The sequence below is a fragment of the Manis javanica genome, chromosome 3 (genome assembly GCF_040802235.1).
Source record: "Manis javanica isolate MJ-LG chromosome 3, MJ_LKY, whole genome shotgun sequence".
Classification (NCBI taxonomy): Eukaryota; Metazoa; Chordata; class Mammalia; order Pholidota; family Manidae; genus Manis; species Manis javanica.
In genome coordinates this window covers 179,494,991-179,513,925 of record NC_133158.1, presented here as the reverse complement: position 1 = coordinate 179,513,925, position 18,935 = coordinate 179,494,991, and the positions used below count along the sequence as shown (strand labels likewise).

Genomic DNA, 18,935 nt, shown 5'->3' with positions numbered 1-18,935 from the left:
TACGTAAGGGATGCCCAAGGCAGGGTGCAAAAATCCAAGTATGATGCATCTTTCTGGATAATTTTTCAGTTGTAATCTCACTACATTTCTTTGGCTGTCATTTTTCAGGGAATGCAAATAACCCCATGCTCTTCTGTAGCCTCTAACTCTGAGCAGCACACCCTTTGTAACCTCATTTCTCTGTGGAGCCCATGCACGGGGTGTGGAGAGACGGGCTGTCTGTGGAAACGATGGAGGATCCAGGCCCAGACCGCCAGGCTCACCAAGCTCCTCCACAGCACGGGGCAGACATCTCGACCCCCTGCAGGAGGATGAGGAGATTGGGCACTCCCTTGACATGGGTCTTCACTTCCCAGTGCCTGCTGACTTCCCCTTTCTTCCGCTTCCAGAATGGGTGACCTGGCCACACTGTACCCGGGGATTTCTTATCTAAGACCTGTGTGTGCAGTCCCAAGCTGGATCCGTACTGCCTCCTTTAAGACTTCTCCCCAATGCCGTTTCTAAAAAATGTATTTTTAACATGAAGTGTAGTTGATATACAATGTTTCAGGTGTGTTAGCAATCATTTGACTGGATACATCATGAAATGCTCACCAGAATAAGTGCAGTCCCCATCCAAACTATGTCAGTGTTATTGACTGTATTCCCTATGCTGTGCTTTTCATCCCCATGACTTCTTTACTGTGTGACCAGAAGTTTGTACCCCCTTAATCTCCTTCGCTGATTTCACCCATCTCCCCACCCCACCTCCCCTCTGGAAACCACCAGTTCTCTGTGTCTGAGTCTGTTTTGTGTCATTTGCTTGTTTGTTGGTGTGGTTTGTCAGGCTCCACATGTAAGTGAAGTCACGTGGTGTTAGTCCCCAGGGCCGGTGTGTTGCTGGTCTTGTGCCTCTGCACCCAGGGGTACGGGAGCCGAGGGCCCTTTATGCAGTGTGAATGGTGGTCTCTGAGGCAGCATGGAAAATCCCACGAGCAGGAAGAGGGTGTCTCCTGGTGGGCCCTAGACAACCTCCTAGAAGGCCACCATTTCCACTTCCGGAACACTGATGTCCTTGCTTGTTTTTAGACCTGTGGACTCTGGGGGACAGGCAGCATGATTACGGAAAGAATCTGGCCTTTGGCACTGATCCCTGACTGTGCCCCACTAATTCAGGGACTTGGGAAAATTATCTAACTTCAGCAATCCTCAGTTACCTCATCTGTAAAGTGTGGGTAGTAACAATGAGCTCATCAGGCAGTTTAAGAGTGAGTTGATGTAACATGTTCAAACAAGCTGCTATACAGGCATGCTTAGTTAAGGGTACCTCTTTTAGAAGCAGTGCTATGACCCCTAGGACTCAGGATCCCATGAACTGGGTTCAGTGTGTCTGCAAAGCGCTGGCCGTTTACGCACATTGTGCTTACGTGAGAGTTTCCTTTGGGGATAGAGTCTGTGACTTCCTGCAGATTCTCAAGGATCTGAGAATTGAGACCCACAGCTCTAGGGTAGCATTTCTCATTCTCAGTGCTGTTGACATTTAGCCCTGTTCATTCTCTGTTGTGGAGGCTGTCCTGGGTACTGTAGGATGGAGAGCATGCCTGGCCTCCACCCACTTAGATGACATTAGCTACCCTCTCTTCCTCCATGGTTGTGACAACTGAAAATGTCTACTGATGTTACCAAATGTCCTGGGGGTCCTAAAATTGTCCCTAGTTGAGAATCACTGCTTAGATTGTCTTACCATGTAGTGAGAGAACAGGTGTGTGATGCCCTTGTTCTTTATATGCCTCTCTTTGTTACCTTCTTGTTTGCATTTAGAATATAGAATATTTTCTATTTATATTCAATAGATTCGGGTTAAGTAGGTTGCTATTGTATTTGTGAATGTTTAAGACTGGGGTAGACCTCAAAGTGGGTGTCAAGGAACTCTTGTAAACATGTGTTGGCAGTGTGTACACTTTTTTATTTTAAGTGGATTTGAAATTGCCCATTTACAAGACTTCTTGGCTGAGATTATCCCATGAGAATTTGCTTCCAGTGGTATTTAGAAGGCAGCGTATCCCCTGAGCACACCAGAGAGTCTGGGAGCCCCTGATGAGCATGAGTTCTCCGCATCTCATTCACATTCATCTGCTGCTCCCTGACCCCAGTGCCTGCCTCTTTTTCTCGTCTCTTTCTTCTTGACTCCTAAGCTGCTGGCCCCTGGCATCCCCTTTCTGACATTTCCTAGGGCAGCCTGGTAGCCTGGACGGATTCTTGTCCACCCAACAGAGGGCACCCTTGGTGAACCAGCAGTGACTGGGAAGCATGTATGCGTTCTCATAGCTGAGAAACTCTCTCAAAGTCTCTGTCAAGTGTAGAATATTTATTTGCATGGCCCTCTTCTTTAATTGTGGAATGGGGATAGATGCCCAGCCTCATGGGCTTGTACCCACAATACCAGGGCCATATGGGGTGTAAAAAGTGTTTCAGAGGGGAAAAGGGTTGCTCTGACAAATAGGATGGGCAGAATCCCAGGACACAGCAACATACTAAAGGTTCTGAGATGTTCCTCAGTAAATGCCCTTCTTAACCTGGGTTTCCTAAGCACACTTGTCTTGGAACACTTCTCTTTGTGAGCAGCTGTGTCACCCTCGAGGTCCTCAGGGACGCACTCCGGTGTTATTACAGACCTTGCATGATACCATCTGAGTTTCAGGGTTTGGTATCACTGAGGAAATCTGCTCCTCTGCCTCAGACCTCTGTGTGGACTTACCATGTTCTTTAATCACACCTCGTTAGCCAGAGTTCCTCTCTCCAAACCTGAAGCCTCTCAGGCTTGTTGGCAGAATACAGAAAACTTAAGTAAAGGAGGCCACTGTCATGCCTGCCACTTACCTCTGTGTGCTGTGGCTTTACATTCTTTCCGCTTTGCTCCCTCAGGGTCCTGGGGTCGGTCTGACATTGTCCTGCTCCACCTCTGCTGCATTTCCCGTTTCCAGCAGCAGCACTCCCTTGGCCTGGAATCGGCACTTACCCCCCTTGGTGCTTGCTTGCTTATTTTTTCTTCTACTTATAAGATGATTCTTTGTTGGGTTTGGGGTCGATTATAATAGGTTGTCACCAAACATCCTTGGCACACAGTATGGCATTAATTTTACTTTGTAAGAAATGAATTTTGAGTCCTTAAATTGCTGCCCTTCCTGTGCATGGTAGGGTTCTAGTGCCTGGTGCACAGTATGAAGGGCAAAGACCACCCATCAGGGTCCCTACCAAAGGCCACCTGTGCAGCTGGGGGCCTGCTGGGATTCATGTTTCACATGTTGAGGGTGGTGAGCAGCTGTCAGCTTAGACTTCCATCCTAATCCTCTCTTCTCCCTGTTCCCCATCTCTGCCTCTTCTCTGCAAGGTTCTGCCACCCTTCACCACTGGCAGCAGTTGGCCCAGCCTCACCTCGGGGGCATCCTGGACCCCCGGCCCGGTGTGGTGACCAAGGGCTTCCGGACCCTGGACGTTGACCTGGATGAAGTGTACTGCCTTAACGACTTTGAAGAAGATGACACAGGTGACCGTATTTCCCTCCCGAGCCTAGCTACCTCCACGCCAGTTCAGCACCCAGAGACCTCAGGTGAGAGGTCCCAGGTATGCGTGACTGTCTCAGGCAGCAGAAGTTACCCGAGCCAGCCTCAGGCTTTCCCAGAAGAGATGCGGGAGCCGCCAGCGGCCAAGAAGGAGGAGGAGGAGGAGGGGTATGGTGAGGGCACCACGATAAGGCCTGTAAATCTGGCACCTTTACTGGAGGTGGAGTTTTGGGCCATTGTCACCTCTGTTCCGAGCACCATCCATAGTGGCTCTCTGTCTGTAGCTTCCACTCGTCTGTGTGGGTGATGATTAAAGCATTCCCGTTGTGCATTTCTGTTTTTTAATACAGAGTCTGATGCCTCCTTGTTTTTAACTTAATGGGTATAGCCCCCTGCCCATCTTGGAGTGCATGGCCCAGCAGGGCTCTTGAAGCGGGAGCAGGAAAGGCTGCTAAAGAGAAGTGGATTATTGCCCACATGACATCGGCTCCCCTTTTCCTGTTAGTGGGTATCTCTCTCCCTGTCTGAGGGGCAGACCCTTGAGTCCCCTGGTGATTGCCAAACTGAGCTGAGCCAAGTCGGGCAGCTTCAGGGGAAACTGTGAGTGCTGGATTGTTCAGAAGGTGAAGGAGAGCCTGTTACCTGTGAGACACATTAAAGTAGGAAGAAGCTCAGGATGTGCTCAGGGGTTCAGACACTTGATAGGTAGCCTTTTCACTTTCCTAACTTCAATGACAGTATATGTTTTCCTTCCAGCTTACACATGTGTTTAAAATAGATATTTTAAAAAGTGTTTTAGCAGTACTTCTTAACCCAGTAAATCCTAAAAGAATGTTAGTAAACTTTTCCAGAGAGAGGACTCCAAATGAAGTTGGAAAAGTTTCAACTGCTTAACCCACCCTCAACCCTACCAAGCATTAAAGGTGTGACCAGGAGTTTGCAAATCACTCACACATCCTAGGCATCACTGGAATGAAGAGTTTTATGTTCAGGGCCCTGGGATGCCAGGCCCGGGGATGTCAGAAGTTACGTGGTTACTGTTTGCCCTGGGCTCCCTAGACCATCTGGCTGCTTGTGCTAAAAAGACAAGGAGGCTTTTCTATGGGATAAAGGGAGAGACCCATAAAAAGATGAATTAACCCAATATTGTCATCTCACAACGTTCCCAAGTCACCATATTTGAGGAGAGGACATTCATCTTTGTTACTCATCATTTTCACTTGTGAAGGCCACAGTACTCCCCATACAGTACAGGGTAGGTGAGAATAGAGGTTCACGGTGGCATTTTCCACCCCTGGATAAGTTCAGATGCCTGTGGCCAAGGGACTTTATTTGGGACCAGCTTTTCTCTTTTCTTTGATGTAAACTTTAGAGGCATCTTCAAGTAAAAAGTATTGGTTTAGCATATAGTTTATTTATGCTTTGATTTTTTTGTAGCAATTTCAGTTACCAGATTAACCATGCAAGGGCATGAAAATGAAAATGTTTATTATTCAGTGTCTTCACACTTAATGGAGAAACCAGCAGCAGTACTGTTCCTGTCCTGGTTGTCGGCACTGGTGCCCTGGGTAGGAGGCAGAAACGGTGCAGGAAGCAGTGTGAATTTTGTGGCTGAAGGGGTGAGAACTGTGTTGAGTGTGGTCACCCCTTCCTGCAGTCCTGCAGGTGGAATAGAAGATGAATTCTGTAAGTTTAAAGCACCACGAGGTGCATCTTTGGGAAGCTGTACAAAGGAATAAATTGATGAATAAGTCAGCCAAGAACTTTTCTTGGAAGGCAGAGGGAGAGAGGGGATCAGTTAGGAGGACGTAAGTCCTGACTACAAATGGAAACATACATATTGCTCTTCTCTCTTTACTTAAACCTGCAGCAAATTCAGGCCAGAAACTTTGTTTGAGGAGAGGCACACAAATCTGTAGTTGGAAATGTGTGATCAAAATGAATAATATAGATTGCTGAAGGTAATTTAGGAAAGGTCTGATCATTTGGACAAGAGTTCTTTTGAGCTTCATTTCTGGATAAGACTTATTAAAAATTCATTGCACAGGGGAAAGGTGCAAACAATAATTTGGCTCTCTTTTCTGTATTAGGAGTGACAGGACCATTTTGATTTTTGGAATGTGATAACCCTGTCACTTTGAATAAATTATCCCAGAGGCCCTGAGTGGCACTATGTACACAACCTTGGAGTCACAGGTAGATAGAAAAGCTTCGGCAGGAAGGTCTGGGCATCTTCTGTCTTAGGATTTGTATCTGGGCTGGACTGTTCCCTGCCTTGGTCTACCCTTGAACTTGGACTTTTCTGTGGCCTATAAATAGCACCATCCCAGGAGCTGCCATCCACCTGGAAAGACTTAGTAGCGAGAAACTTTGAAGTCAGGTGATTATCCTTTTTCCTTGCAACTGGTATTATGGGAGGAAACTGGGGAGGCTTGTTTATTACTCAATTCTGTGCAGAACTTTCTAACTCATAGAGAAAAAATTTTGAATATTGAAAACAAATATTAATATATTTCAATGTATTACTATATCATCATTTACTGGTTTTTATAATCCCATGTCCTCTAAAGGATGATTCCCTGTTATTATATTTGTAAATAATTCAGATATTTAAAATGGATTGTTTAAAACAGTCTTTAGGTTATAGTTCTACTTTATTTCAGTGATATATTTTATGTTTTTATTCATGTTTATTCTATCAGAAATAAGCATTATCTGGTGCTGTCAGTGTTCTGAATTTTAGGTATGTATGTGTAGGGAAGAGCCTGCAGGTGGTAAAGGATAAAGGTCAGAGTTTTAAATTCACACAGTTAGGTTGGTAGATGAGTGGTTAAACAGACATCTTAGCTGAATTACCTTGGGTGCTTTGACCCTTAAAGGGAAGAAGGATGTGGGATTAAAGAAGCATAAATAAAGGAAAGCAAAGATCAGTTTATTTAATACTCATACAAGTGGAGACCATTTCAAGTTGGGGAAGAAATACCTAAAACAGGCTCATACAAATCCTGGCAGCCTATCTAGCAGTGGCCCTGCTGTGGAGGTGAGATCCACAAAAATCACATATAGTCAAAACAGCCCTTGACAATTCCCTGAAGCTGCAGCCCCAGAGGCAAGGACCCTGAATCGGCTTCTTTTGTAGGCTACTTGTTTGATACATTGGTCCAGGGTCTTTTCAGGAGTGGTGACTGAGCAAGGAAGGGTGGAACAACTTGTGGAGGAAAGGAGCCCGAAGGAAAGTGCAGGGGGCCGAGGGGCCCCCCAGCACCATTTGGGGCAGGGGCCATTGGGTGAGCTCCTGCTCTGGTGGTAAGGCCTTTCAGTCTAGCCCACGTTTGGAGTAGTTCCAAGACTTTAGCCTCTGTGGACAGAGCAGAGGGCTGCTCACACCCAGTGTTAGGAGATGCTGAGGAAGCCCTTGCATTCTTGTGTCAGAACATACATCACAACAGAGCAAGGCAGGCCAACTGCAGCCCAGCAGTGGGAGGACTAGTGGAGAACAAGGAAGGGACTTTTCCCAGACAAAAGGCCTAGAGTCAGCCCTGCTTAAAACGTCCCAGACAAAGCCTGCTTGGGAGCACTTTCTCTAAGACAGCCTCACTCCTGACGACCAAAGGAGGGCCTCCAGTGCTCCGAGAGGCCCCACATGGACTGCGGGGGAGCTGGTGAATGCATGTGACACTGGTCAGTGGCGGGGCCCTTGAGGGAGCACACAGGTGGGTGCAGGCGTTGGAGATATCTTGTGGCACCACCTAGGGACCAGGGTGATGTGCACCCTTGGGCTGGCTTCCAAAGCTGCGGCCAGTAGAGATCTTGATGCACCTTAGCCCGGCCAGCTTCCCGTGCCTGCCGGTGTCTGTCACAGACGGAAGGGCTGAGGACAGAGGGCACGGGGCTTGGTAATGGCATCTGAAAGCTACGGAGAGACTTTTGCCTTTTCCCTTTTGATATTTCAACTGCATTCTAAAAAAGTTCCTTTTTCTTCAGAAGATACCTCCTGGGCTACCTGAGGGAATTTCTGCCCCTCCCTGCACGGTACAGTGAGATTGTTCATCTGTTAAATCACATACTTTTTAGATGACACAGAAAGCAGACAGCTTGATGTAGTGGGAAGAGTAGACTTTTAATTATTTTAATTTTGTAGGAATTAAAAATAAAGTGTACAGAAACCAGAAGAAGATCTTGTGATCTGATTCAAAATCTCTGACAGAAACCTCTCATGCCTGCAGACCGGGTGTCTGTAGCAGGGACTCGGGTCCTTGTAGGGCTGCAGGACTGGTGAGGAGGGCTTTGTTGAAGAAATGCTTAAGAAGCAGAGAAAAAGAGTTACCCGGCCAGTGGGAAACCTGGAACTAAGGGCTTAAAAAATACCATTTGTAACACTCCATGGTTTAAATAATCAGTTTCCTTTTTTTTTACAAGGGAAGAAAGCTGCACTACTATATCTGAAATGTGTATCTGGCCTGTTCTTAATTCTTCACCTCCCAGAGGAGCACACTTGTTAAAGCCACATCAATGCCAAACACTATTTATGTTAATGATGGACCTTCGGGCAAAGATTCTATGGAGCTTTTCCCACATGAACTCATCATAGAACTTTTTTTTTCCCCCAGAAAAATTAATGGGCAGTGTTATATAAAGAAGTAACAGAAAAAGTCTTCAAAGCATTATGCCTTGGTATCTTTGTCTTTAAGGAAGAACTGTAAACCATTGCTTTTTGTCTTTTTTTAATGGGCACACAGCTGGTAAAGAAATGCCCCTCCCCCATCCCAGTGCAGCCTTGAACAAAAGACAAGGAAGTCATTAGAAGCTGGGAAAAAGGTTTAAAAAAAAAGGTACTGATGTTCTGACAGTGTAGTTCAAACCACACCTTTAAACTGGATGGACAATGGCTTTTCTTTCCAATAGGTTTATTTTTGCATGGATAGAAAAGGCTGGCCTGTGGGTGCCACTGCTGATGTGTGTGGAGTAATTACGGGAGGGGGTGGAGTGTGGGTGCGTCCGTGTGTGTGTGCGCGCGCGCGCGCATTGGCTGATGAGTTTACAGAAATTGCAAAGCAGATCAAATCACATGACAGCAGCTTCACACTACATGTTGAAGTTAAGAAAAGGCAAAAGTCAAGGGTATTTTACCCAAGTTTGACGACTTCCCATGAAGAACAGGGAAAAGAACATAGAAGGCTCTCAGTGTGGAGTCCCTTTTTCCAAGATTTGAGATGTGTTGTAAATTTTTTTTCACATTTTAAGAAGTTATGTATGCAAGCAAAAAAACAGTTGGATGTGTGGCATGCCAGCATTTCTCTGTCCTCGGAGTTACCCTTTAAAGTTGCCTTGTATGTGTGTGTTGCAACTCCCTGCAGGAATCGCTGTGCACAAGTGCACTCCGACATCTGTGTGGGCTCAGCTGCGGGCTCTTTTTAGGACTGGGTGCCACTTTAGAAAGAGAAGTTCCTGTTCTCCCAGCATATTAGCAGCCTGCCTTCCCTATGGATGGGGGAGGGAAAGCATCATTTGGATTAACTGAAAGGCATGGGCTGGTGTATACAAAGCGTAGCTAGTGGATGGCCAGACTGACAGCCTCAATCCTTCAGGTCCCTGCCAGAGCATTCTGGCCTTATCCATGCACCTTTCCCGTTCTCACAAGTAGAGCAGTGGGCTGTGGCGAGAGCAGGGGGCTTTCCACCTGTCTCTCCTGGAGGCCTGAGCATTCCACCAAGACTAGTCAACCGTGGTCTACATAGCATGCTTGAGGATAACTCCTGAGCAGTCCACAGGGACATCCAGGGAGGAAACCCCAACTCACTGGGGGCTGGGAGCTGGGTCAGGGTACCCTCATGACTGGCTGTGGCAGCAAGATCCCAGGAACCAGCTTTCTAGTCAGTACCAGGCACCACAAGCCCCCAGGGGAGCACAGCTGTTCTGTACCATTTACCAAGTGCACCTGCTCCAGGCAGAAAGCACACCAGAGTCAGATCAGAGGGCACAACTGAGCGGGGTGAGTTCTGCCTTGATGAAGCCCTCCAACTCTGCGCCACCTGCAGCCAGCTGAATCAGCTTGCAAGCTGTTGGCATGTTTTCAGTGAAAAATCTGCACGCTCACCACCTGTATGTAGTTAGCCAACACAGAAGATCTTGGATAATCAAGGATTAATTAAGTTTAAAGGTTATCTTTGATAGATTAGGATTGTGTGCAATGTTAGTCCTGAGGGAGAAGGAGCAAATAAAAATAATAAAGGATCAGGCATTTTTCTGGAAATGTAAGTTCATTCTGAAATAAAGTATTCGATGAGAAGAACACTTGTCAGTGTTAAGGCTCTGACCTGTTCACTCTCTCCTCACAACCCTCTGAGGTCATCCTGTGAGAATGAGAAAAAGAGTAAGGATTTCAGTAGGAAATCTAAGAAAGTCTGGCCTTGGAGGCCCCAGCCGAGCAGCACAAGGCAAGCACACAGCATCTGAGGCAGGGTTTCTGTGCCGGGTGGGGACCTGGGAGTTCAGTGGTGAGCCTTCACCCTGAGCCCCCTGCTTCCCCAAGACGAATGTGTCACATGCCTCTTGCATTGAGAAAACTGCCCTCTCCTGCACGCAGGGCTTTAGGCTTCAGCCCGCAGTGGCTCTGTGGTGAGCACCAGGGGCCTGGGCGACTCACTGCCTCTGTTGTTGTGTCCCAAGGAAGGGAGGCGCTGCAGCAGCCCGGCAGGCACTGGTGACTGCGGAGAGCTGGCCGGCCCAGGCATCCCAGTGGTATCTTGGAGGGGCTGAACCTCTGGCTTGGGCGCTTTTGATACTTGTTGATCTTCCTCAGTCTTGTAAAGCTATCCCTTGCTTCTGGGGAATGATGACTTCTGAATTTTAGCAGCCTCTTCCTAGTCCCAAAACCCATTTGCATAAGATGGGTTTTGCTTCTGCTGATGCAACTGTGTCCCTAAAATGTCCATCTCACACCACCTGTTGTAATTGAAGATCCCATATGTAACAGGGTGGAGGAGGACACGAACATTGTGACCTTTTGATTTGTGGGGTACGCTTCTAATTTTAAATCGAACCTTGCCTTTGTTTGATTTTTCTAATGTTATCTTTCAACTGCCTTGTCTTAATTCTATGTACTGCATTTTTCTTTCCTTCTTTCCAAATAACCCTCATGCCTCTTGTCTGGGATGCTCTTCTCAGGCTTTTTGTTGCTTTTGTTTCTAAACCTTACACAGTCAGAGTCGTGATTGTTTGGTTCCCCTTCCTTCATAGCTTGTTTCATTTTTCTTTCGCTTGCAGCAAGTTCTCAGTTACCTGAGTTCCCAAACCATTACACTGATTGGTTGAGAAACAAGACGCATGAAGGCAGTTTTTATGTGTGTCCCACCCCGCCCTCCTGCCCTGCTGGGTCCAGCTCCCTGGGCCTGAGAGTTAGTGGGGCGGGGGCTGGGGTTGGCTGCCAGGCCAGGGCCGCAGAGCCCGTTGGACACCAGGAGGCCGCCCGGGCCACCGTCCTGGGCAGATGAGCCCTCTTTGCTGCTCCAGCGCCACCGCCTTTTTTGTCCTCTGGCTTTGTCCTGCCTGCCTTCAGTTGTTTTGTTTTTTGGGTTGTTTTTTTTTTTAAGACGCAGTCACCTGTGTGTAGACCTGTAGGTTTCGAAACAGTCTCTTCTGTTTTGTTTTCCTTTTTGTCAAATCCAAGAGAGAACTTGACGTAAAGAGGTAGAAGATTCTAATTCACAGCCTTTTGAATCTTCAGAGTGCTCATGGCCTCTGATTCGCTGATGGGTCTCTCCCAGGAGGTCTCTGGGGGCTGAGCTGCTGCAGGGCTGGGGTTGGGCAGGGTGGGCGGGACTATCCCGGCTCCTCACCGTGCATGCTGTTTGGAGCGGCATCTGTTTTTCCTTTTTCTTTTAATTTTTTGTTTTATTTTACATTTGAGTTATGAACAAGGATGACCTACAATCATGATGTGTCCCACTGACTACTCATTACTACTTACCTCTTTCCAGCATTCTGATCACGGTCCTGATGCTTCTGTGATTTACTTTGCTCCAGATCATAGTCACAACTGCCTTAACAACAACTCTTTAGAGCTTAAAAGGAAATAAATTGAGGACAACATGTTCCCATACATGTTCATTAAAATCAGACATCCTAGAGATGGTAAGACAGCGGCCTGGGGTCACTGTTGGCTGCTCCCACCACAGGGCATCACACCAGACCTGATCCCAGAGTTTCAGCGCCACAGAGAGCCCTGGGCTCTTGGACTCTTGCGGCGTTGTTGCTGAGGCAGCTGAGATCCCATCTCCCACCCTGCCAACCACAGACAGTAGTGGAGCCAGCTTCCCCGAGCCCCTCTTCATGCAAACAGCAGAGGGAGCACCTTGGCCAAGCCCTTTCTCGTCACAGCAAGCGCCCCTCCCTGCCCTGCACCCCTCCCCTCACCCCCCCACTCTGACACCTGTCTGCCAATGAAGGAAGCTTATTCTGACCTCTGAAGGAGGGAACCCAAATTGACCCCAAGGGCCCATTAGCCCCTCAAACTGGGTCCACTACTGGCCACAGAACACTGATGGGGACCCTGTCTGGACTGGGTTGGAAGCTGGAATTCGATGCTTTGCACAGTGCTCAAAAGTGTGGTTATTTCTGAGGAACCACCTTCGATACAGAACATCTGTGTTTCACCTTCCTGCCCAGATCCAGTTAAAAAGGTAGCTCATTGCTTCTTAACGTCTGTTGAGGACTGGGCTGGATTTTTACCTTTCTCATGGGTACACTTGGATGCAAGGAATATATTCTGTTCCCCCCAATTTAGCACACCACCCTGGGAAGTGCATGTCACAGACCAACTCCACCTTCACCTTCACCACCTGTCGCATCCTGCATCCTTCTGATGAGCTCACGCGGGTCACGCCAAGGTAAGGGGCCTGGCCCTGGAGTGGGCAGGGGTGTGGTGAGGTCGGGGCATTCCCTGCAAGACTTAATGCTCAGGAGAGCCAAAATAGACAAGCTCATTCAAAAAACCAGCTCGGGCCACCAGAAGATCTTGAAGCACTTGCAGTCACTGGTACTGGCTTTTGAATCATCATCTTTCCATTTGATTGAGGCCCCCATGGAAGTAGATCCAGTGCAGAGAGACCTGGGCCCAACTTTAGTTTCCCTTTTAGTTGTCCAGGGAGGGTTCTCAGGCTCTTCCTCAACCAGCTGAAGCGGACACTCCCACAGGTCCTAAGGCCCAATCTGGCTTTTGCCCCGAAGTTTGCTAGTAGAGCATGGAGCTCTTTCACAGAACGGAGCTATATTCTGTGGAAGCCCCTAGGCCTCTGGAATAGACCACAGGGACCATGCACCACAGCCACACAGACATGACTGAAATGATAAGGTGGGGACCCTGAGCCACGTGCACAGCGTGGCCCATCTCCCTCCGGTGCCTCCAAGAAGCTGGCGAGGTTGGCAGCATCTGGCACGCGAGAGTCTGCTGGGCTTGACTTCGGGCCTTCCACGGCTTCCAGTGAAAGAGAAAATGGTCTCCCCTAACATGCTGAAGTGACCCCCCTCAGCCATTTCCTCTGTAGTGTAACCAAGGCAGTGCTGGGGAGGGAGGTGAGCAGGCCTGCTCAGAGGGAGCAGCCATCCCAAGGAGCACCTTAAACTATGAATCATTCTCCGCAGGTCAAGTGAGGAGGACGACGAAGCAGCCCTATGCCCCGCTGAGCTGGGAGGAGGTGTAGGGCAGAGAGTGAGCCCACAGGCGAGGCAGGGGGTGAGCACGCCGCAGCAGGCCTGCCCGGCAGGGCCCGTGGACAGAACTGTGTGTGCGCGCAGGGCCGCCACTAACCCAGGACCTAGGCATGGATGTGTCTCTGGTTGTGCCTGCCTAACATGGCCTTGACTGTGGATGCCCCTAACCTATCTAAATGCCCCAGTTGAGCCAAGTGCCGGCACTAATACAGGCCTAACCAAAGTTTGCCCCAGAAGGATGCCTCTACATTATTATAGCTTGTCTACTCTGTCTCCCTTCCTGCCTTTGAAGAACCCAACTTCCCCATCCTGTAGCTTTATGTTTGAAGATGTTGTTTTTAAAACCATAGACAGAGCTTCCCCCAGAGAGACTGGTGCCCTGGTGCTCTTCTGACTGTAGTCATAGGACTCAAAACTATACCTGTCTTCATCTCTAAGCCCATAGGGCCTTGTCAGGACCAAAAAAGCCTGGGCAGCCAATAGTAAGAGGTTTGTGCCTGAGTTTGAAAGAATGACAGCTTGAAATAAAATTGAAAATCTCCCTGGAATGACCCTACAAACAGGATTTTAAGTCCAGCACGTCTTTGCCCTCTATTGTCTATACACCAACATTTTGTGGAATTCCACCTGTGCCTTTTGAAGAGCGCACCTGTTAACTTTAGGCGTCTGCTGTGGTCTCTAACCTCATGTCTCTCTCAGTACTCCCCACCCTCAGGCATCCCCCGCCCTGAGCTCGCGTGACAGTCCTGTTCTGTGCTCCTCACCTTGTGCTGACTAGCAGCAGTGAGGTCACTTGAGTGCGGAGCCAAGTGATGCCTCAGCTTCTGCCTGCTTGTGAACTGCCCCTTCCTTAGGAGGAGCCCCGTTCCGGTCATTGCAGGGACCTGCTCCCAAGTGGGCCTCTTCTTTCCCCTCCCCCACTTGGCGCTTTGCCCCACTTATCTGGCCTTCCCCCTACAGGCTGGGGGGAGAGGGCTCCATCCCCTGGTCCTGGGTACCACCCTGCTGCCCGTCCTGCTCCCGGGATGCCTGCAGCCTGCACCACGTGCTCGGGCAGGGGCCTGGGCAGGTCTCCCATAACACTGTCAGGGGATGTGCAGCTTTGCCCCGGGTGGCCCACCCAGCAGCCTTGCAGGGCTTCCGTGCCTGTGAAGCTTCACCCCATCCCTGGAGCAGCTGGTAAAGAGGGCCTTTCCAGCTCCTTACCCAGACAGCAGAGCATTTCCTCTGCTGCCCTATTACTCATTTCTGTCCTACCTCCCTAGAACATGGTGAGGCCTCAGTCAGCATGACTCATGGATGAAGGACTCTTGCTGCTTCCTTAGTAACACACTTGTCGCACGCCAGTGGCCTTTGTCCAGTAGGCTCCCTGCAAGTGGGCCTAGTAATACATGACATGGCTTCCTCCGCCCCTGTGACTACATGCTTCGGGGTGGAGTTGGGCAACCGTAGGAGGAGGGTGAAGAGGCAGCACAGCATAGAGGGAAGAGCACCGTAGTGGAGCCGGGAGGCCGGGGTCTGCTGCTGACTCGGCATGCACCTTCAGCCTCAGCCTGCCCGTCACCCAAGGGCCCTCCACCTGGATGTCCCACCTGCTGTGGCCATTCCTGGGATAAACTCTCCTAGCCCACAGTCCCGGTTAGCTGCTTGCCTCAAGGAAGCAGGTATTAGGAAGGAATGCTGGAATTCGAGTAAATTTGATAGGGAAAGAATGCCTCTCTGCCAAAGGGCTTCCTCCCACTGGGGTCACTCAGATTTGGGTTAGAATCCAGGATCTTGATAGCTGAGTGTGATAGCAAGTAAGCCACCTAACTCTGAGCCTCGGTTCCCCCACCTGTTACACCCACCTTCCAGAACTGAGAGAAGGCAATTGTGCACAGCTTCCTGTTAACTTAAGCCATGCTTCCACTTCAGGGACCCCAAGGCCCCCATGGGTGAGAGGATTAGCGGACATGAAAAGAGGTACCTGGGAGCTTGGGGGAATCCTCTCATGTCCTGGACCTGCCCTGTGCCCCTGTAGGATGCTGGCTACCAGCCCTTTTTGTGGGTGCTCAGGGTCCCTTTCTGATGAATGACCTATTGTCTTTCCTCTCAGCCTTAACTCAGCCCCAACTCCAGCTTGTGGCAGTGCCAGCCACTTGAAGTCCACGCCAGTGGCCACACCGTGCACTCCACGGAGACTGAGCCTGGCAGAATCCTTCACTAACATCCGTGAGTCCACGACCACCATGAGCACGTCTCTGGGGCTGGTGTGGCTACTGAAGGAGCGGGGCATCTCCGCGGCTGTGTATGACCCCCAGAGCTGGGACAGGGCCGGCAGGGGCTCCCTCCTGCACTCCCACACACCCAGGATGGCTGTGATCCCCTCCACCCCACCCAACTCACCTATGCAGACACCCACATCCTCCCCACCCTCCTTCGAGTTCAAGTGCACGAGCCCTCCCTATGACAACTTTCTGGCTTCCAAGCCGGCCAGCTCCATCCTGAGGGAGGTGAGGGAGAAGAAGAATGTCCGGAGCAGTGAAAGCCAGACGGATGTGTCAGTCTCCAACCTCAACCTCGTGGACAAAGTCAGGAGGTTTGGTGTAGCCAAAGTGGTGAACTCGGGACGAGCCCATGTCCCCACCTTGACTGAGGATGAGGGGCCTCTCTGCGGGCCGCCGGGCCCAGCACCGGCCCTTGTCCCTGGAGGCCTGGTCCCTGAGGGCCTGCCCCTCGGATGCCCCGTGGTCAGCAGTGCCATCGGCGGGCTGCAGCTCCACAGCGGCATCCGACGGAACCGCAGCTTCCCCACCATGGTGGGGTCCAGCATGCAGATGAAAGCCCCCGTGACTCTTGCCTCAGGCATCTTGATGGGTGCTAAGCTTCCCAAACAAACTGGCTTACGGTGAGGCTGGGAGGCTGGGATGGGGGCCCTTTCCCGGAGGAGACCAGTCTGGCTCCTGCCTCCCTGTCTTCCTCCTGCACTGCACGCTCGCCCTCTTCCCTCCTCTGCTCATCCCATCCTGAGCTAGACAAATCAACCTTGTGCCTAGTGGGGAAGAGCGGAGACTTTATAAAATGTGTACAGAGGACTTGGGGACCTTGTATCCGCCCTGCCTTTTCTGCAGATGCCCCAGGAAGAGCCCAGCACTGTCCTCACTCTCCTGAGGACATTGCCTGTGCTGGCCTGGGGACAGGGGCAGGCAGGTGTCCTTTCTCCTTTCCTTTGAGAAGCACTGAAACTCCCAAGTGTGTTCTTATCCCATGGATAGGAAACCAGTGAATTCGTGGCTGGCTGCCAGTGCTGTCATTGGGCATGGGGCACAGTGCCTCTGCCACCCAGTGTCGTCAGGCACGTTGCCTCACTCAGCCTGTAACAGTGCAAGGAGCCTCCGTCCACAGCCACATGTAGCTTTCAGGATTGGAGGGCCACACTTCCTTTTACGGGTGGCCCAGCTTCTCCAAGACCTCCACTGCTCTGTACCAGTGGACAGTCGCTTCTGTTTTGAGGTGTGACTTTTTCTTTCCATGTCTTCAACGTGAGGTCATCCTTCAATGTTTGTAATCAGCTGTCAGGCCAGACATCTGACTTGAAAGAGAATGTATTTATACTCCCACTGCACTATTCAGCAGCCACTGTGTGTTCTGTGTGATATTTTTTCATTTTTTATATATTTTTTATTTTTTAAGTAATGGTACTAGATGGGAAGTCACAGTGTACGCTCTCTGTGTGGCTCTATGACAAGTTTCAAACACACCAAGCCGCCAAGGTAGCTTATTTCTGGGACCCAGGGTCGCCACCAAAATGATTAAACCAGACTCAAGACAACTTTCACAATGGGATCAAAAGGAAAGGGACTAGGGAACAGATTGTGAAAAAAGTCTGGTACAAGTAAAAATAGCAAGAACCACAACCAAACATACTCTTAACTCAGTCCATGGGAGAAACAAGGCCCTGGTGTTCCGCGGGCTCCAGGCTTTACTCTGGAAGCCTGGCCCGGCCCTCGTGCTTTCCCGTAGGTGGTCTTCCTTTGCAGCCATTCGATGCCCACATGTTTTGCCCTCTTGTTCCAGAACAGAATGGTCACAAGATACTTTCTCCCCTCAAAGCCCTTTGTTTCCAGTTGTGCCACTTTTTATTCCTAGGAAAATGGTAGAGGTGCTCATGAGGAGAGCCCCAAGTGAGTGGGAATCTGGGCCTGTTGCTGTTGCCGACTGAGTTTTGAACTTTTATTTATTAATGTATGTGCTGTATTTTAAACAAACATCCTCTGCCCTTCCCAGCTGGGGCACAGTGTGCCTGCGGCATTCCATTCTAGTCTGAGGACTGCACTGCACCCCACCGCGCTCTGTGGCCGTGTATTCCAGGTCCTCGTGGAGGCACAGCATCACGTACAAATGAACTTGTCGTTTTGTATGCCCTGTTCCTTAGCAAAAAGAGGTGTCCTTCACTTGAGTGAGTGTAACCTTACGTCCACTGAAGATTCCTTGAGAAAGTCCCCAGGAGCAAGTTTCAGCCCCCCAATTTCAGGAGATTTATTCTCTGAACACAAGGGTGTTGGTTGATGATGTCCCAAGTCTCCTTGTGGTTGTACATGTGCACCCAGTGCAAGGAAGGGACACAACTCTTTTTATTTGAATGTATTTTAAAGCAGTAGGTAGAATAACAAAAGAACATAAAAACCACGGACTGAGGGCCCCACTTCCTGTAACGACAGAGAGGAGCCCCCCATCATCACAAAGGAGCCACCCACGTGAAAATCAGCAGTTCGGAGGTTGCAGTGTTTAGTATAGTAAATAAATGATCAACACTGTGCAACCACTACCAAAAAAGTGTGTTGTGGTGCCTCAAACATCAACAATAAAATTTTATTTGTTAATAAGTACCAATAAAATAATTAATATGATGGAAACCACACTGGTGTTCTGATTTGTATTTTTTTTTTTTCACTGAGATGATCTCTTTACATAAGACTTGAAAGTATTCAACTCTTTGGGGAAATTAAATGAAATCCATATACTTTACATACTGTTATGGCCACCCTTTCTTTTAGCATAATACTGTACCTTAGACCACTTTCTGCTCAGAACCCAAAGCTGTTCCCTCCTTTTCAGGGCTGGGTATGGTTCCACAGCATCACATACCAACTGTGAATGCATACACACCCCTGTGGGCCAGTATCCTACAGCTGGGTATTGAGTTAATTCTTGTCTTTTGTTATCACAGCACTGTAATACGTAACTTTGCGTTTGAGTGAACCACATGAGATCTGGCACAAGAACATGGGGCAGAGAGAGTAGCTGGTGCAAAGGGGTAACAGTAGGAAAGTATTGGGTGTGTCTGAGGAACATAAAGGAGGCCCACACGGCTATGTGCTAGTAGACAAGGGGAGCACGGTTGAGGCAGAGACCCTGGTGCTCACCAAATGGTCCATCGGATCCTCATGTTTCCCAACCACTTTGCAGTGCATGGGCAAGGCACAGGATCCATTCTCTCCAGAGGGCTATGAGCAGAGAACAATCCACGCACACTTCCCCTGCATCTGCGTGTGACATGGTGACAGCACAAACCGGCAGAGACTTCATCATCCTGAACCTGCAGGGAGCACCGTGGCCAGACTCCCTGCCAACTCGCCTGTACATATGATTGGGAGGAGAAACAAACTTTTGTTGTTAAGCAGTGAGGTTCTCGGGTAGTGC

The 18,935-nt window shown here is 49.4% G+C and overlaps 1 protein-coding gene across 10 annotated transcripts in view; it reads left to right on the top strand.

Moving 5' to 3' along the window:
• The window catches only part of TRAK1 (trafficking kinesin protein 1), a 137,438-nt gene extending 119,285 nt beyond the window's left edge, over positions 1–18,153 (top strand). For 6 of the 10 annotated variants that reach the window (XM_017658133.3, XM_037003432.2, XM_017658136.3 and 3 more), the window contains 3 exons: positions 3,371–3,589; positions 12,328–12,430; positions 15,349–18,153. In XM_017658133.3, coding sequence (XP_017513622.3) covers positions 3,371–3,589; positions 12,328–12,430; positions 15,349–16,144 — 1,118 coding nt within the window. In that variant the 3' untranslated portion in view covers positions 16,145–18,153. Of the gene's footprint in view, positions 1–3,370; positions 7,224–12,327; positions 12,431–13,184; positions 13,276–15,348 lie in introns of those variants that run through there. The other 4 variants (XM_073232485.1, XM_037003431.2, XM_073232487.1 and 1 more) reach the window with 3 other exon arrangements.
• Positions 18,154–18,935: the final 782 nt, after the last annotated feature.